The sequence below is a fragment of the Neodiprion lecontei genome, chromosome 1, assembly GCF_021901455.1.
Source record: "Neodiprion lecontei isolate iyNeoLeco1 chromosome 1, iyNeoLeco1.1, whole genome shotgun sequence".
NCBI lineage: Eukaryota > Metazoa > Arthropoda > Insecta > Hymenoptera > Diprionidae > Neodiprion > Neodiprion lecontei.
The window spans coordinates 6797657-6817444 of NC_060260.1; the positions used below are offsets into that span (position 1 = coordinate 6797657).

At 40.3% G+C, this 19788-nt stretch overlaps 2 protein-coding genes across 2 annotated transcripts in view; one reads left to right on the forward strand and one right to left on the reverse strand.

Moving 5' to 3' along the window:
- Positions 1–336: 336 nt before the first annotated feature.
- On the reverse strand, positions 337–3697 carry LOC107225147 (insulin-like growth factor-binding protein complex acid labile subunit). Its single transcript, XM_015665503.2, has 2 exons — positions 3577–3697; positions 337–3384 (listed from the first exon to the last, which is right to left on the reverse strand). Exon 2 carries the CDS (start codon positions 3382–3384, stop codon positions 604–606), a length of 2781 nt encoding a protein of 926 aa, XP_015520989.2. The 5' UTR covers positions 3577–3697; the 3' UTR covers positions 337–603.
- Positions 3037–19788, forward strand: part of LOC107225156 (chondroitin sulfate N-acetylgalactosaminyltransferase 1) — a 65532-nt gene continuing 48780 nt past the window's right edge. Inside the window, exon 1 of the mRNA XM_046735451.1 lies at positions 3037–3087. The gene's annotated coding sequence lies outside the window, so the exon portion shown is untranslated. The remainder of the gene's footprint in view (positions 3088–19788) is intronic.

Below are 19788 nucleotides of genomic sequence, written 5' to 3' on the forward strand. Positions count from 1 at the left end.
TCGGAACGTCCGAGTCTCTTCCGCAATGGGAGAATAGTCAACGCGCTTGCCGCTGATGACCGAACACTCCCTCCCACCCTCACCTCTGTCGAACCACCGTGTTCTCAAATCGCACTTGCAAATTATGCAGCGTTATTTGCGGCCCCAGAAATAAACTGCAAATTACTTACCTGTATTCAAATTTTGCCGATAAAATCTATCGCGGAATTTCACAGGTCAAAGATCGTTTCACGTTTAACTTTGCGTTGTCGATTTCGTTTCTGAGAATTATTATTGTTCCTGAAATTTGGAAGGTGTGGATTATTCGTGAGGTCTGACAATCGTGCAACCTCAATATTTATAACACGATACAGAGGTTTACTGTTTAAACGGTTCATTACAGTTTTTTCAAACATTCCGATGCTGACATTTATTTATTCAATAATTGACAGATAGTCAATCCTTACATTACGAGGTTATTTCACTCATCGAAGTACGAGTGCGATACATTTTTTTGTTGCATTTCTTACATTTTGCGTAACTTACAAACTACTTATAATTAGGAATATTTATGTGTTTATGGGGTAGAAGCGTTATGACAAAATCGAACAAAAGTATTTTTGTTCACGGACATCTTTCTGCCTGCCCGACTACGACTGTTAGATTCCTCGGCAAGTCGGCAAATTCATCGATCATGAATCTATCAATTATCCCCGAAAGATCAAGTTGCGTAAGCTGGTCAAGTTCTTCAACGTCCCAGCAGCTAAAGTTTTTGCAAATCGGATTCCACGATAAATCCAGATTCCGTAACTGTTTAGGAAAAGTATTAGGTTCGATTTCAGGTATAAAATTTCTATGGAGGTACAAATTTTCCAATTTGGGAACGTCCAAAAATGCTTTGGATGATAAAATTTCAATGCGATTCTCCGACAAGTTCAGCTCGGTTAATTCCGGAAGGTCGTGGAAGGCCCGAGCTTTTATTTCATGGAATGTATTACCTCGAATGGTGATCGAGGTTACATTTGAAAGATTCAAAAACGCGTCCGATGCTATAAAGGTGCGCTCGTCAATAAGGTCGTTCGGTTGATATTCAATCACTATACTCTCGAGATTCGGAAGATCGACGAAAGCTTGTGAGAGAATTGTTTTTATTCTATTACCGCCGAAGCCAATAGCATTCAAAGCTTTGATGCCGCGGAATGAGCCGCTGCTCAAAGTGCGTATTTGGTTGTTGTCCAATTGCAAATGAAACGCATCCGCTTTTGAATTCAGATCGGTAAAAGTATCCTCGTTTATGACGCTGATCAGGTTGTTTCTCAGATCCAATCTTTCAATTTTTGGAAGATCGTCAAAAGCTCCGGAGGAGAGACGTCTTATGCCATTAAAAGACAGATCCAGCGTTGTCAAAGCCGGCAGCACGTGGAACGCCTGAGATTCGATAACGGCGAATGAATTGCGTCGAATCGTGATACAAGCTAGATTTGATAGGTTCGAGAATGCGTCTGACTCTATCAACCCTATTTCTTTCGGCGTTGGTCCTCGCAATTTGAAGGCTTCAGCCGGTTCGAGGAACCCTTGGTTTAACCGGTCTTCGTAATCATCGAAAAATCCCTCTGTTGTCGAAAATGGCATTGGTGTTGGACTCTGATCAGCCACTTGATCTTCGATTAGTATGCTCGCAAGATTCGGAAGATCTACGAAGGCCTGTGTCGAGATGGTTTTTATTTCGTTGTGGCTAAGACCGATGTGATTCAAACCTTTGATACCGCGAAACGAGCCCGTGTTTAACGTGTGTATATTATTGCTATCGAGAAACAAGGAAACTTTATTCGCAGTTGAATTCAACTTGCCGAATGCTTCTTCAGTTATCGCACTGATTTCATTGCCTTTAAGACTCAAGCTTTCGAGTTCAGGAAGATCGACGAATACTTCAGAGGATAGAATCTGAATGTTGTTGTCAGACAAGTCTAATGTTCTTAATTTTGGCAGGTCGTGGAACGCCCGAGACTCTATGACAGTGAACAAATTTCGACGAAGTATGATTGAAGTCAGATTGGACAGATTAAAAAATGCATCCGACTCTATCAACCCCAAATCTTCCAGCTTCGGTCTTGGTTGTATATTAGAGTATGGATTGTATGAATCAGACGAACGCTGATCGAGAGATTGGGATTGATCTTCTATCACTATACTTGCCAGGTTGGGAAGATCAACGAAGGCCTGTGACGAGATGGTTCGTATTTTGTTATTACTGAGACCTATATATTTCAGCCCCTCAATACCCCGGAAAGAACCTCTCCTCAAAATACGTATTTGGTTGTGGTCTAAAAACAGGGAAACTTCATTGGCGCTTGAATTAAGTTTGGTGAACGCGTCTTCGTCGATATCGGTAATTTTGTTATATTTCAACGATATCATTTTCAAATTAGGCAAGTTAACAAACGCGTGATAATTGACATCCGTAATCTTGTTTGAGTCCAACAAAATGTATTCAATGCGCAAGAGGTTATTGAATATACCCGCGTGGATTCGACTGATCTGATTATTATTAAGATCTACTTCAACCAGGGTTTTAATGTCTAGGAAAACGTCCGTCTCGATCATAGATATTTGATTATGCGAAAGCAAGAGATATTGCAGAGCTGGAGCGCGATTGAGACACACGGTTTTTAGGTCATTATTGCTGTTGTATGAATTATAACCACGACGGGGATAATGCGACGTTGAGCAAGTTTTAATGCTTCCAAATTGGTTGTTAGCTACATTTAGATAGACAAGCGATTTGAAGTTCCCTAATGAGATGTAACTCAATCGGTTATTGTCAAGGTACAGATGCGTCAACTCTGTTGAAACAGGGGTTTCAAAAATTGATAATCGGTTTCCAGATAAGTGAAGATGTTTCAGGGTATTCGTGTCCGCCATTGAGAAAGTCTGCACATTGGAATTTCTCAAATATAAACGTTCCAGCATGTGCAAATTAATGAGCCAATAAAGTCCTACACTGAGATATTGTAACTGATTCCTGTCAAGATCAAGAATTTTTAAACTGTCAAGATTACGAAAGGCGGAAGGTTCAATATTTTGGATGTCGCAGCCCGCCAAACTGAGGTAAGTCAAGTTTGGAAAAAACTTGAAACTATCGTCAGGTATCCTCTGGATTCGATTATTGTCCATCCTCAGCCACTTCAAATTAGGAATATTGAGTTGGAACATCGACGATCCCAATTGTGTGATCCCCATTCCTTCCAGAGAAATCCATGTTGTATTAGACGCGTCCTCGGCATCCCAGGGTCTGTATTTCAGATCGGATTTGTCCGTTAATTCCAGGGGATCGGGGGGATCGAAGACGTCCGAACGTATTCCACCGATCGCGATCCAAACAATGGTCAAGGCTCGCAGTAACATCTGAATAAAAAATTTATCTGATAATATTCAGGAGGTACGGTTTCAGAAGAAATAATATAATCAAACCCCGAGGAACCTATTATAAAAGAATTGATAACTCTCCAACGCTCGATTTGACAGTCTTGTTTAAAAAGTTTTTCTACATTTCATTTGGTATATGAATTTGAAAGAACATAATCGTCTCTTACTCACCGTGATTTAACACCGTCGATCTACCGGAGTGAACAGGCAACGAAGAGTCGATGAAGTATCGCACTAACTGAGAACGAGTGTCAACTTTTTCGTACCAAGGCCTGGTACATACTACTTGTCGAATCCCAATCGCAACAATGAGGTCGACGAGTGGAAGAAGCTATCATGTGGCGAACCAAGTCTCGTTCCCTTTGTGTCCCGTTGCAATCAGCGAAAAATGAAACAGTAGAAGCAGATAAGTTTTATCGCACTCAACAGTCCCATACTTAGTGTCATTGCCTGGACGTATCGCGATCAGTGCAGCCAGAAATAGAATATCCGGTCCTTGCTGATGAATAAAAATATAATTTCATTACTGTTATTCGTTATGAAAGATGGACTGAAAGTTTTCGATTGAAACGGATCATTCTGCGAATTACGAATTACAGAATTAACAGAAAATCTGCAGCACTAGACTTTGTGTTGCGGGATATTTTCTTTCAGAAAACTAAGAAATCAACCGAAACACACAAAGTTTGCATACTTCAGATAAAAAATTATACCGAAGACGATTTTTCTTGACCTTGGTGAATTGTTGAGTAATATTATTTTTGGATATGAAGGTCGTGAACAAAAAAAAAACGTTAACACAAAAAAAGTGTTTTTTTGTTCACGACCTTCGTATCCAAGAATAATATTACTCAAAAAATTATACCCGTGGTTAGCGAACGCCGTTGAAATATTCTGATTGTTACACTCGTCGATTGTTTCAGCTGGATCTGACGGGCAAATTTGAAGAATGCAGGAGTCCGTCAAGTGTCCTCTTCTTCTACAAAATTAGCGGTAAGTTATCCGTTTGAAAATATAAGCGTCAATGTACGTATTCGTTGCGAGTGAATTCCCAAGTTGAATAGGTACCCAGCATGCGTGACTACTTGGATCAATTTCCACGTAATCTCAGAACACCCTCTGACTCCGTAGCAATTGTAGTTATCTTGGGTTCAAAAGTCGAGATAACACAAAAACTTGATAAGCAGCAATGAACCGCGACCACTCTGTTAAGTATCTTAAAACCCCGGGAAGTACTTTTGATTAGGTTTCAGATCGGTGTTGGAGGCGCCCAGCGAGTGACAGAATCAGCTACGTTTCGTATCGTTTCGTAAAGATCGATCGTGCATCGAACAAGTTACTTGAACTGCAGTGACCTGGGATTCCCGCAAGAACTTTGTTCGCTTCAGTGACCCACTTTAAAGATCTGAAACTTTCGATGCTGCTCGAGAGATATCAAGTTGTCTTTTTTTCAAGTCACAAGAGGAGCACGTATAGAATCCAAGATACTCGAGCAAGGGATGTACGTACAGATAGGCGCCGGAGAATATAAAAAAAAAACTTCAAAGACCGCATAGCGCATTGAAAAAAGTCACACGTTTGTACGGCTATTCTTTAGGGAAGTGCTTTGAATAAACTGCAAAGAATTCGTCTGCCACGCGGACTTGCGAATTGGAGGAACGTACGTCGGGCGAGCTTTTTTTTTTTACATTGTGAGGAAAAAATATTCATCGGCAGTCGATTGTTGTTGCTCAAGCTTAAAAAATGTCCGATGAATTCCGCAGTAATGCGGTCGGGAGAAGTTGGATAAATGAATTAATTATTCGAGGGATAAATCAGACTTTTTTCAAACTCTTTTATTTGACAAATTCATAACATTGCTATCGGTTGCAGGTGATTCTTTTGATCGGTGTTTATTTACAACAATAACGGTTACTCAAACAAGAAATGTTACAATTGCGACGTCTTTTAAGAGTTACATGCTTATCGACAGAAAGTATAGGATTATACATGTATTACATATGACAGGGTTTAATAAAATCGGTTACGAGAATAAGAATCCGCTAATGGTGCGGTCCGTCCGGTTTCTCCACTAAAATGGTCAAATGTTTTGGCAATTCGGCGAATTTGCCGATATTTAAGTTATCGATTATACCAGTCAGATTGAGCTCAACGAGCTGGTGAAGTTCTCTGATCTGCCAGCAATCAATATCTTCGCAAACAGGGTTCCAAGACAAATCCAAGCGTTGTAGTTGTTTCGGAAAAATGTCAGGTTCGACCGTCGATATTAAGTTAACTCCCAGGTTTAAGCTTTCGAGTTTAGGAAGCTCGTCGAAAGCTTCGCCGGAAATAACTTCTATGCTATTGTTAGACAAATCCAGAATTTTCAACTTCGGCAGCGAGCTAAACGCCTGAGCTTCTATATCAGCGAATACGTTACCTCTAATGACGATTGAGGTTAAATTTGACAAATTCCAAAAGGCATTCGACGCTATCACCTCTTCCTTCGGCAGAGATATTCTATCCAGGTGTGTCGCACGATCCGTTCTCTGACCTTGCGACTGATTTTCTATAACTACGCTCTCAAGATTCGGGAGGTCTACGAAGGCCTGACTCAAAATCGTTTTGATTCTGTTGTTGCTCAAGCCTACATGCTTCAAACCTTTTATGCCTCGGAACGAGCCGCTCCTCAGAGTGTCTATTTCGTTGTTATCCAAGTACAAATAAACCTCATTCGCCCTAGAGTTTAGCTTAGTGAACGCATCTTCGTCGACGTCATTAATCTGATTGTTAGTCAATGAAATCGTTTTCAAATTAGGGAGATTGACAAACGCCCGATGATTCACCTGCGTTATCTTGTTCGAATCTAACATTATATTTTCCAACTGCAGTAAGTCGGTAAATGAATTTGCCTGCACTTCGTTGATAAGATTGTTAGACAGGTCTACGTGAATCAACGCGGGTGTTCCTATCAAAGCATCCGGCGTGATTTGCGATATTTCATTAAAGGATGCAATCAAGTACTTGAGAGCCGTAGCATATCCGAGACATAACTTTGAATGCGGATTCACAATATTGGTTAAATATAGCGTGTTATATCTATTGAAAATTGATTTGTGAGTCGTTGTACATTCGAAAGTAATAATTTTCAATTGATTGTTACTTACGTCCACGAGGGTGAGTTCAGATTGTGAGTTATTTAGTGAAACATAATGCAAATTATTGTTGTTTAGATACAGGTGGGTCAGTGTCGATTCGCTATCGATTTCAAAAAATATCAATTCATTTCCGGATAGATGAAGATCGGTTAATTTTTTCGGATATTTGATTCTATCTAAAATCGAAAGATGGCATTTTCTCAGATACAACCTTTCAAGTGAGTTCAACGTGTCAAAAGTATCTTCTTCCAGACTGTTTTCAAAATAATTATTATCGAGATCCAGTACCCGTAGCTTTCCGAGGTGGCTGAAGGCATTGGAGTCGATTCCAGTGATCCTGTTACTCACGAAACTGATGTGAGTCAAGTTCGGCAAAAACTTGAAGGTTTCCGATGGTATGGTTGCAATTCCGTTTTTATCAACCACCAGCCACTTCAAATCGGGCACGTTGAAACGAAATGGCGTATTTATAGCTGCGATCCCCATGCTCTCGAGCGAGATCCAGTTCGTATCAGGTGATTCATTGTCTTTCCACGGCCTGTGAGCTGGATCGTTGATTTCCGGCAGCTTAAAGTCGCGAATGCAGTCAATGAATCCGATGAATAAAATGACGACGACGAGTGGTGCTTGCAGCAGGGTCTAGTGATAGTTTAAAAATGGTGTTAGATACAATAACAGAAACAATAATACCGGATTTGGGGTAATATTAGCTAAAAATCAAAGTTCAACGACGAGAAGCACATCGGTAAGAATGACATTGATTATTTCGGACGGAACGCGTGTAAAAGAGGAACTGTGACCCAATGCTAAATCTGCTATGAATGATTAAAAAAGCTTTGTCAAGTTAAACTTGATATCTTGCATTAATTGTTAATAATTCTTACTTTCCAATACCATACTCAAATTTAGTTGTTACTTAATACTATTTGAGTAGCATCGCGAACAATGAAAGACCTTTTTCCGCATCAGACTATTCCGATGCCATTTACTGAACGTCTTTTGCTAAGCCCTGCTTGGATTATTCGATATACTTATCAACAAAAGAATGATCTGTACTCACCATGATGTTTCTAACTGGCAACTTCAATGGACAATGAAGAATTCTCTCGACAGCAGCGGTATATACATAACCTTTTCCCCCAACAAAACCACCAGATATTATTGAGACCAGTGCGTGAGCACAAATATAGGTAAGTATCAAAGTTCAATGTTCTATCATATTCTTGTGAGAGAATACAATGTTGTGCGAACGATTGGCTTGGTAACAAGCTTGCTAATCAGTATGATAAGTGCAAGATGGGAAAAAGTTGCAAAAAAAAAATTAAAAAAATAAAATAAGATAAAAATCGTACAACTTGCGTTCTATCTTCAGATGGGCGACGGAATTTATTCCCAGCACGCAGCGTATAATATTTTTAAAACATTTCGAAAATATTACCACGTTGCAGATCTGTGTAAGGTTTAATAACATATTTTTTGTGATATTGTGTTTCTAAAAGGTTCCACCAGTATGAAAACGGTAGTACGATATTTGTGATGATTCAAATAACGTTTCTGAAATATGTCAAACATAAATCGATGTTCGAAACATTTCAGCGACATTTCAAAAATGTTTGAAATGCGACACAAAATTTTGAATACTCCTAAAATAGTTCCGAAACGTTTCATTCTGTGTACGAAAATTGGAAGATTTCATAATTATCACAAACATGACTGGAAATATTCTCGTGATTATCAGAGGTTTGCTACTGTAACGTAGTAATAAACACTGCAGATTATCGCTTTGAACAGTAACATGAAATAAAATTTGCTGCCAAACGCTTCATTTCCACACGACCACCAGATTCTTAATTTTACATAAAAGAAAAACCGAACGATAAAATTGGTATCATTGAAACGCTAAGAATTTGTTTTACGCCAGGGAATTAGTTTTGACCCTCTATAACGCGACGACGCTGATGATTGCAAATAAATAAATAATCAGCATTTATCATGGTAGCGAGTCTTATTGTTCTGCAGTCAAGCTGACTTATTCGATTATGGCCAATCGGTCTATATAAATATGTATCAATGAGGGTAAATGTCAAAGGCGTTGCAGCCTGATATTTCCATAAGAACACGTAACTAGTACAGATAATATTTATTTTTACTGAACAACATGATTACATTTTTTTTTCTTTGTCAACGCAACATTTCTTTGTACACAATGAATTTTGCACATTTGCTTTTAAGCAGTACGACCGTTTTTTCATTTGTAGTTCCTTGTTTTCTTCTCACAAAATTATTGATATGTTGAAATATCGATGCTTAATTATGCAAAACCCGTGTATAATATAAACGACAATCCACACGAAAATGTGGAACAGCTAATGTTACACTCGATTTACAATGATTATCCAACTGAGATTTAAGACGAATTAATTCTCACAAAGAATATACAATGATAAATAGAATGAAAACTGCCAACAGATAACTGAGGACTTGTTTGATAACAGAGATAATTCCGAGCGGAAATATTTCATGTTCATTCTGTATTTCCTTACGAGTTATATATACGAATGACTGAAGTACAGATGTTTCCCAAAATAGACAACTTTTAATATATATTAATACATACTGTATTCTACACTCAGTTACGGCCAATTTCTGGGGGGAGAATAAATTCATGTAAATGTGTTTAAAAATTATAACCCATTGTTTATAATTTGCAATCCATAATTCCGTGACTTAGGAACTGTAATATTCGTAAGAGTGTAAGAAATACTTATACAGTGACGACCTAAAGTACGATTTGATAAAAACTTATTGGGAGAATTCTTAATCACTAATACGCTGGTTATTTTGTACCGCCAAAAACAATCTCTTGACTTACCATGATGTACTTGTGTCAGATTGCTGGTCACTGTACAACTCGATGGATAACGAAGCTCCGCCGTGGCAGGAATGGTAATATAGCTATACATGGAATTCGATTTGCATCCCAGCCAACTGAATTTTGTTTAAGAACGGAATCAAAGGTCAAAGATCTGCTTTACATTCGAATTGACGAGTCACGTCGCCAAAATATTATCTGTAACGTGTACCTCATCGGTTCGAAAATTTGAAGTCTCGTTGGCACTCTTGTTGCTATATCTGTCTTTCTCTATTATGTTCTACTTCCGTAGTCTCTATGTTTATTTTTCTTTGTCTACCTTCGCTATTCTCTCGCATCCGCGGTACCCTCAGTACTGCTCTCAACGCGGAATAACGCAAACCTGTAAAGTGTACGCTGCTCACTTTATCTCGATTTCCAAGCTGGTTTCATCCTTTTGCCTTTATGCGAACTTGGTAGGTTCAAAAAATTAATATTCTATATTTCTAAACACACTCGCAGATGATTTTTGTTACTCAAGTTTAGAAAATGTCTGATGAATTCCGCAGTAACGCGGTCAAGAGGAGTTGAATACTTCAGTTGATTGTTCGAGGGATGAGTCACAATTATTTCAAACTCTTTTTTAATCACATATTTTATCTTACAACATTTTATTCATGACATTGCTATCAATTAGATTGTTAGACAGATCTACGTGAATCAACGCAGGTATTCCTACGAAAGCATCCAGCGTGATTTGCGATATTTTATTAGAGGATGCAATCAAGTATTTGAGAGCTGTAGAATATCCAAAACATAACTTTGGATTCCAATTCCAAGTATCGGTTGAATCATAACCGCGATAATGTCCTTTGAAAACATTGGAAGTGGTTGCACATTCGAAAGCAATAATTTACAATCGATTGTTACTCACGTCCACGAGGGTGACTGAAGATTGTGATGGATTTAGTGAAACATAATGCAAATTATTGTTGTTCAGGTACCGGTGGGTCAGTGTCGATTCATTATCGATTCCAAAAAATTGCAATTCATTTCCGGATAGATGAAGATCAATTAATTTTTTCGGATATTTGATATTCTTTCTAAAATCGGAACACGGCATTTTTGTAAATACGTTCGTTTAATTTTTCTACTCTCGAAAATGCGATGACGCTGATTGGTGCAAAAAACGCTTTTCAATTTCGTTAAATTTACAAATGCCTGATGATTCATTAACATGATCTGATTTAAAACAGACATCACTATTTCCAGTTGCAGCAAAGTCAGTAAATGAATTTGCCTGCAAATCATAGATGAAATTTCTGGTTAAATTCAAACGAATCAAAGCCGCTATTTCTCTCAAACTATTCGACTGGATTTGAAATACCCTATCAAATGATACGATCAAATACCGTAAAGCTGTAGCGTTTCCAAGACATAATACTGACTCACTTTCCAAATTTCTGATTTCGTCGACAAACGAAACGCATTCAAAGTCAACAATCCCCGCGCGATTATCACTCACGTCTGTAAGATAAATGAGCACACGGAAGTGACGTAGCGATACAAATAAATTGTCGCCGTATCACTGTTGGTTGAAGAATATGAAAACAGACTTCGAGAGCGATAAAGACGGGTCAATTTCTCCGGATATTTGTTCAGCTCGAAGCTCCACAGGTTGCAATATCTCACGGTTAGATACAAACATTCGAGTGATCTTAATGCGAAGAAAATATTTCTCTACAGATTTTCCAGAATTTTGTGTCGATCGAGGTCCAGTACTCGCAGCTTCTCGATGCGACTAAAGCAATGTGGTTAATTTCCGAGATCCGATTTCCCAGCAACTTGACATGAGTAAATTTCGTGAAGAGCTTAAAAGCTCGGATGGCATCGTTTCGATTCGGTGGTAGTCAAACACCGGTCACTTCAAATCTTTAACGTTAAAACGAAACAGAGAATTTATCGCTTCCAGTTCCATTCAAAGATCCACTTCGTATTTGTTCGGGCTGATGTCGAGTCATGTCGCCAAAATATTATCATTTGCAATTGTCACGAGTGAGATGATAAAAATTGAAAAATAGATTCCCACTCAAATTGACCAACGCAATCTGCTGTTAGCCAGAAGGTAAAAATCGCGACTAGATTCATTAGACTCGTGCCCATTTTGAGGCTTGCTGAACGATCCAACTCTTATGGATTGGAAAGACTTTTTTTTCTCCGAACCGCGCTCCCCTTTGGCCCGTCTGCAACTTCGTTCTTCGAGCCTTCCGTTAACCTTGCCCCGCCGCAAAGAGGCTGATGAACGTTCTTGCTACAGAAAACTTCTCCCCTAACGACATTAAAATGCGTTTAGAACTCCTGACCCCTTGAATATTTACTGGATGGCTGCGTCGAAAAAATCTGCAGCCGCAAAAGAAAGGAAGAGAGAGAGATAAAGAGAGAAAAAGCAAGACTCGCGACTGAGGAAACTTTTTACCCACGAATCCAACCCCTGTGACCCGATTTAATTACTCTTGTTAAAGCATTCGTTGCCCCTTTTTCGGCCAACTCAGCTGTTCCACGTTACATTCCTTATCGTGTTTAATTCCCTGGGATTGTAATTACACTATCATTTCTGGTTCTGGGTCAGCTGCACAGTTGTAGAGGTGTACACACACACACACATATATATATATAAACACTTGGGCAGCGGTCTTGGCGATTCTACCCCCAGGAATGTGTCTTCTGCATTTTTAAATCCCCCGCATATGAATTGGACTACCTAACCGAGTGTGTACCTACCTACATACGTCTACGCACACATGTATAAAGGAAGTAAAATGAAACGAAATATATGATCAGGAGCCACGTCACTTCGGGCAGTGCAAACACGCGTCTACCCGGGGATTTCTTTGACGTTCCATTATTTTTGCACTTCGTCCTTCCATCCTTCAGGTGAAAAACTAAAGTGACGTACATTTTTCCAGGACAAACGTCGGCACGGACAGACATTAGGGCACATGTACCGTATACATATACTGTCAGCGTCACTTTCGAGGGGTTGAAATTCTTTTTACGGTTTTCGGCAAAACGGGATATCGTGAAAACACTCCGTAAAACGCAGCGTATAAAATAAATTTGAGAGGTTAGTTTCGATTCGGTTGCCTCCTCCTCCCACTGGTTCGGACTTTTCTTTTTTGCATATTTCGGAAAATTCTTTCGACTACCGGAAATAATCGGATGCGAATCAATGGACAATTAGACCGTTCCGGACGAAAAAAAAAAAATTAACTCAATAATTTCGAGCGGTAGAATTCCGGGTGAGCTTGCTCTATAGGTACATATATATATATACATATATCAATGGGAGGGATGAAAAAAGTGATGGGAACGTCATGAATAATTCAAATTTCGAATCCCCCACCGGCGAAACAAATGAAAAATAATGGAAACGAACCGGAAATACATTCGTTATTGCTTTCTTGAGAAGATCCTTGCCGAGCTCTTCGGTTCCCCCATCGTCCGAAGGTTTCGCACAGGAACGAGGAGAAATCGTTCCGGCATGCAGAGACCCTTCGCCAAGTATATACCTACCTATATCGTACATAAGTATATATATATACATATATATACACATACATATACATATGCATATACACCCAGCCAGGGCTGAGCGAGGGAAAATCGAAAGATAATATTATACTTCGGAGCGAAAAACGAACCTCTGCGAATCTTCCTAGTTTATTCAGCGGTATTGTCTGCTCTGCTTAGTCCCGGGACGCTCTTACCCTACTCAAATACATCTACAGATTGATCAACACCTCTCGGCCGATGCAGGGCGACGAAATCTACACGCGTGAGCCTTCGGCTCGCCCTGATCCCCTTCGATTGAATCGTGCAACTCGGATCATCCGCATCCTGTTTACTCTGCCGCATCGGCGAGGATTCGCGAAATGCGACGGACATGTGTCGCGAGGTCAATCGAGCTCGAGGAAGGAATCGAATTCCTTGATATTGTCGGAATTTGTGGCTTGCGTGGTGAAGAAACGTGTCTGAAAAACCCAAGATTATTCTCACTGAGGGCGTTTTCGAAAGTGGAAGGGCGGATCCTCCCTCACAGATGCTTTGGTTCTTTATTCGTTTTGAGGATGTTTCAAAAAAACAGTCGAGTCGAAGAACTGACGAGAGAGAAATGTGATGTAACGAAGGCTTGAAAGTGTGACAGATGCTAATTGAGTTGAATTGAGTCGAAACGATGTACTTTCAACACGGAGCAAAATTGAAAAATAACGAATATCAGCTACAATAGCACAATTATTGATGATTGAAGTGATCCCATCGTCCAATCATATCACATCATTTCACCGATTTTAATGAACTAGGGATTATCTTGTTCGTAAATGAATTCTTTAAAAATATACAGAATCCGAGTTTGAATAACGATGAAGTATTTTTCATGAAGGCATTGGGTTCACTATTCATCACTCACGATGGTTTCCCAAATCATGTTTTTTATTTTTCTATCAACCGAGAAGCAAAGTAGAAACATGACGTATTTTTTTATCAAACGAGCCTCGGTTCATTATAATTGTTGAAACGACGCAAGGTTTCAGTTACAGAAATAATCTAATACCGAGATCTCTTCAAAGTCTTCAAGAATAGTGCTTTTTAACTGAAGTTTAAGTTTTTTAGAAAAAAATTCCCGAACTCGAATCGTACTCTCCAACCTTCGTCACACGATATTTCTGTCTTTACAGCTCTTCGACCGGACCCTCGACTTGTCACACCTTCAAAATCTTCACTCGACCATTTCCAATCCTTAATTCCCAAGCCGCGTCTGTACATGTTCCGGTATCGTCGAGTCGGAATCAAGAGAGCCGGAGCTTTCTTCTTCGACGTCGCAACGAACGTCAGACAGCTGTAATAACCGGGGTTCCTTTCACTCCTGAATGACGGGACAACGACGGCAGCATCAGGTGACGTCGAACGACGTCGGGGACAGCTAGACATCCGTCCACCCCCGCAGCTCCCGATGCCGTTGCGGGCGGCATTTTAATCGACTGTATACCATTCCTCTCCCTCGCCGCGTCCCTCAGGCTTCGTTCCCCGGGCTCCGATCGATCCCTGCAATTACATCAGCCTCCACGCAGGATGAGCGACCCGCTGCCCCTCGCTCGGCCGTATCAGAGGCATCGGGGCGTAAAACATCCCCAACGAATTTCACCCCCGAAACCTTTTACTCCGCCCTATACGTAGAGCGCTCTTTTCCCTGCAGGGTGGAAACGCTTGCGAAAGAGGAAGACCAGCCTGCCTGGGATACCTGCTGCGGCGGTCTTCGATACGCTCGGAAATCCAAACGGCGATTACGCCGTGCCCGGAAGATTCCGACGGCTGAGAAAACCCTCGGAGGAAGAAGTGAAACCAGCGATTATGCCGACGACGATGTCTGATGGGAGAGTTGCCGGTACTTTGCTTCGACTATAAATCGATGGATCTTCCAACGATTCGGGGGGGAAAATATTAGAGGCAATAACTCACCGAGTCGTTTTTATGCCGGTGAAGAAATCGGAAAATAAGTTGTATCGCATCGAGAGCTGCTTCTGCTCGTGGTCACTGTATATACAAGCGTGGATAATTTTCATTTTTCATCGTATCCAAAATACGTCGTTCTGGATACGAAATGAAAACGAATTTCGTAACTGTAATCAGAAGATCTAGTATATGTTACTGTTTTCATCGTTATCGTTACCCTTACTGTATGTTGATGCGAATTTTGCGATGACTTAGCGTTGGTACTACAAGAAATCGGTGTCAAATCCTTGTTCGTCGGAAAAAATCAAGACAATGAAATAAACAAATTTCAATGTCGCTATAATCATACTAACCAGTTACGTGTATGTTTCAAGTTTTCTAATTATCCCAACGATATTGAAACCATTATTATGTCAAACAGTCTATAGTCCATACCATAGAAAATAAAAATGTTCTCATCGCAGCATTCTGGTTCCACCGTTTCAGATTCTCATGATCGATTCGTTTCGTAAGAGTATAACCAATATTTTTTCAATTAATTTCCCCCAGCGACAATTGTAAAGACGTGTTTTTCTCAGCAATTATATTATCTTACCCTCTAAAATTATCTCGAGCTTTCCAATCTGATTCTGAACTCATTTTTTCGACCTCGGAATTGTTCTCCCAACGCACGTACAATCGGCCTGTTTCACTATCTCTCAACTATAGTTGAACAACGGCACAAAAACACCTTACAGATTACCGGCACTTATATGTATGTATATCAGCCGGTGTTTCGTGTACGTACGTATACCGGGGAGCACGTGCCGTTGATTTGATCGGAGATTGCAGTGTCGTCTTGCGTAGTTGCGGGTAGTCCGGAGCTGAGAAGCCGAGCGGTGCGCTTATGGCCTCGAGGCACCCTCTCAGTCCCGATGATCATTGCGATAAAACCGTCGCGATCATCGCCGTTGTGTGCGAAGGAAGGGTCGGTCCCACTTTCGACCCTGTCTGTACGTACACACGTTATATTACATCATTTACGAGCTGCAGCACGGCTAGAACTGTAGAACTAGGCCCAAGCTGTAGCAGAATCGATTAAGCGTTTACAGCCAGGACCAACCCACGCAGGGAGATATATATGTATATGCACGTAGGCTATATGGGGCATTCCATGTCAGATTAGCAGCCCGTGTACCTCGCCGTTTTCGATTCTGATCTTTTTTTAGTACGATGTTCTTACCAATCCAAGAGAGTGTAGGGAATTTTAAAAAAATTTTCTTCAGACACCAATTACCGAAACGCTATTTTATCAAATCTTAAAAAATTTACACTGATTCTATGAATCAAAATGTGATTTTTGAGGAACTCAATATTTACTATTTTTTTCGCAAGTTTTTTGCTTTTTTATTTTCCAAATTATGCCTCGATCTAAATAGATCGCGTAATCGTGTTATCTACATGATTTCGTGATCTATTCAGATCAGAGAGTAGAGAAAAAGACGCCAATTCTGACATGGCAAAACACACAGTGAGAGAAAGAGAGAGAAAATTGTTGCTCGGACTTTGGGTCGAAGAAACCCGCTTAGGACTGTGTTCACCGTCATCGTGCTTCACCGCATTAACGTCTTGAGGGAAAGAGCGTCGGCACGGAGTTTGTTCTCTGCGGATGGACGAGACCGCAAATTAAGGCGAAAGCGAAGGGTTACCATAAGGTGTAAGTAATTTTTATGAGATACAATATACCGTGAATCACATGATTAATGCCGGCACACGCTTGAACATAATTGGGTTGGACTTGAGATTCCGAAGTCAGAAGGGTTGGTTTTCTCACTCGCGGACCAACCGCGGAAGTGAATATATAATTATTCTCCAGTTTACATTATCATAGGATCGAGGCTAGAATAATTGCTGAAGTTGTTCGTTTTTATTTGTTTTTTTTTTCTTTTATCACAACGCAGGGCTTAGGTATTAAACAAACGATTGGTGTCCGGAATCAATAAAGGAAAAAAAAAATCGTTGAATTTTTCCATCGCTATTGACCAGTATAATATCAGTAAAGACACTTTATTCGAACGAAAATTTAAACAGTCGATCGATTCAACGGCAGAAAATTGAATATTTTGAAAAATGCTTGCGAAGGTCTGTCGGTGGTTTAAAATTATGATACTCGAAGTCCCCCTCCCGTCAGCGAACCTCCGATAGAGACTTTTGACGAAAGAGTAAACATTCTTCAAGATTTCTGCCTCGGCAATAAAGCTGAGAAACGAAAAGAATTAAGCCCGTCGAAGCCTCCTCCGGGCTCGGAAGGATCAAAGCTCTCTCCGTCCGACCTTTTCGAAAGCTCAAGGATGCGTCCGGAGGCCTAGTCCTCGCCCGCCGGTCCAGGAGGGCGGAAGGGTAACCTGGACGGTTGCGTCGCAGGGCAGGCAGGGTGCCAAATGAAGCGGGAACAATGACTGCGTCTCGTCGGAGGGACAGAAGCTTATCGCACGACGCGGCGTCACTTGATGCGCGCGTCAAAGCTCTTGACAATGGTCCGACGGAGAGGCGCGACAAACGCCCGGCACCGATGAACCGTGCGCGTTATATTCCACCTTGCCGGAAGATGGAACGAACCGATAGTGCGGGCTTCGACCCCTCTTTTTTATCCATGAACTTTTTGTGAAAGAAAAGTAGGATCGGGTGATGCTTTTGATGTTGTTAATAAAGGATTGTTTCGAGTTACAAATTGGCATTTGCCCGTCTGATTTCATACGACATAAGCTTTTTTTTATTATTATATTCAACTTGACGTGATTTCGTAACATTTCTTAAACCTTCGTTCAGTCATATTTTTTATTCCGACAAATTTTTTAGCCGTCTGAACGTCCCACTCATCGTTAACTTGATTTTCTCTATTTCTTATTCAATAAGACTTAAGAGACGAAAACTCGTTCGAAGCGACATGTTACACGGTTACAAAAAAAATGTCCCAGCATGAGTAGAAAAATTTTATGGTTGACCAAACCATTTTTTAATGTATTACTGAGTGAACAAAAATTAGAAATTACAATTGAAACGTTAAAATTACAATAACTAGTGTCATGTTTAAAGTGGATCAAGGGACAATTTGTTTAGTCAAATTTTTCTAAAAGTGTAGCGTGCAGGCTTGAGAGGATCCAAGTACAGTTTCCTAGATCTGCGAATAACACTTGCAATCGTATGCCAGGGATTGATCTATCGTAAACCAAGGACGTTGGATCGAAATGGCGGTCGTAGAACCTGGCCAAGAAGCGTGGGGACGCTTCTCGCAATAAGGGCTCGAATTTCGATTCGTGTCACGACGTCGCAGCGCCTGGGGGCGTCGCGACGCCGCGGTACTTATGTTAAGGCCTTTGTATCGAGCGTGTGGCAAAGGCTTAGCTCGGGTCGTAAGAAACGTTGCGAACGAAAGAAGAGTAAAAAAAAAAAAAAAAGAATAAGAGGGAAAAAGAAAAAAAAAAAACGAATGAAGAGAAAAAGAAACGTTGCAGAGAAACGAGGCTTTCGGCTATGAGCGCGTACCGCGAACCCGCTGCGGAGTTGAATAAAATATTCATGAATTTATAGGTTTTTCGCAAAAATATTCGCCGCAGATGGCGGCGCTGATCCAGATGAAGGTATAAATTCCAACGGCCGTATCGCGTATTTCATTTTAGCATTCGGAATCGCAGGGCGGATGTAAACCGCGGTACCTGAAATACATTTTCTCCCTTTTCTCTGCAAGCAGCAGCGGTTTCGCAGGAATCTTTTAACGCGGAATCGAAAATCAAGCCGTTGAATAAGGCACAAAGAGTTTCCGAGGCATTAGTCGGGCTCATGTATTTTTAAATTGGTCACCAAGAGCTCGGAGCGCGAGACTTCGAGGATCGTATCTTCGAGTGGAAATCCGAGCTAGGCGGATATCAATGCCGAGGAACAGTCCCACCTCAAAGGAATCGAAGGTTATTTTGAATCTCATCCACTTTGACGCGGGATCGGAGTCCCAGCTTCCGCCTTTCGCAGATCTCGATCTTATAAGTATCCGATCCTGTCTGTCCTTTGCACGATCTGCCGATCGGATGCGAGATGAAACCAGCGACGAAGCTCGCGAGATTAGCTCCGAATTTAAAATCTGGGACAGTTATGAGCTCGATTCGGAACGTCGGAAGCGCTTTTCGTCCTGTGGTTAGTTATACGCAGTCCTTGAATATTTTCATTTCTTTTCCACAATTTATGTGGCCACAAATTTTCAGGGACAAAATTCCATTACATTTCCAACTTTTTACAGGACCTAAAACGTAGTTTTCCATAATATTTTCCCAGTTCTAGTGAGTCTACTAAAACCTACATCGTTCAGTTTATTAGCTCCATATTCGGTTCAAATTCAATTCGTATTGAAGTAAAATGTAATGTACACAAAAGTCAGTTTAAACCAATTTGTTTTCTCGACGAAAAAAGGTAAGCTTGTTATGTCGAGAAATAATTTCTTATTCTCATGATAGAAAACTAATATATTCAGTTTTTTTCATTACCAAATTAAAATCCCTTTGACAATTCTAGGTTTTCGATAACCCTTTTTAAATTCCCTTACATTTCCACCCTGTCATCATAATTCTGAAACTTGTAGTTCTCAATAAAAAATAAAAATCACTTTTGTGGCTGTTACTAAAAAATTTAGCACGAGTAGTATAATATTTTTTTTTATTACGCTCACTTTACGTAACCGTTGCGATACGGTGCAAGATTAAATTGATGTCGAGCCGTTATTTGACTGAAAAAAACGTAGTAAGCTAAACAAACGAAGCACCAAAAAACTTTGTATTCAAGAAGAAAATTGATATATGAATTTTACTACAGAGTTTCGGGTAGGTACAACTTTATTACCGAGTAAAATTACTTCCA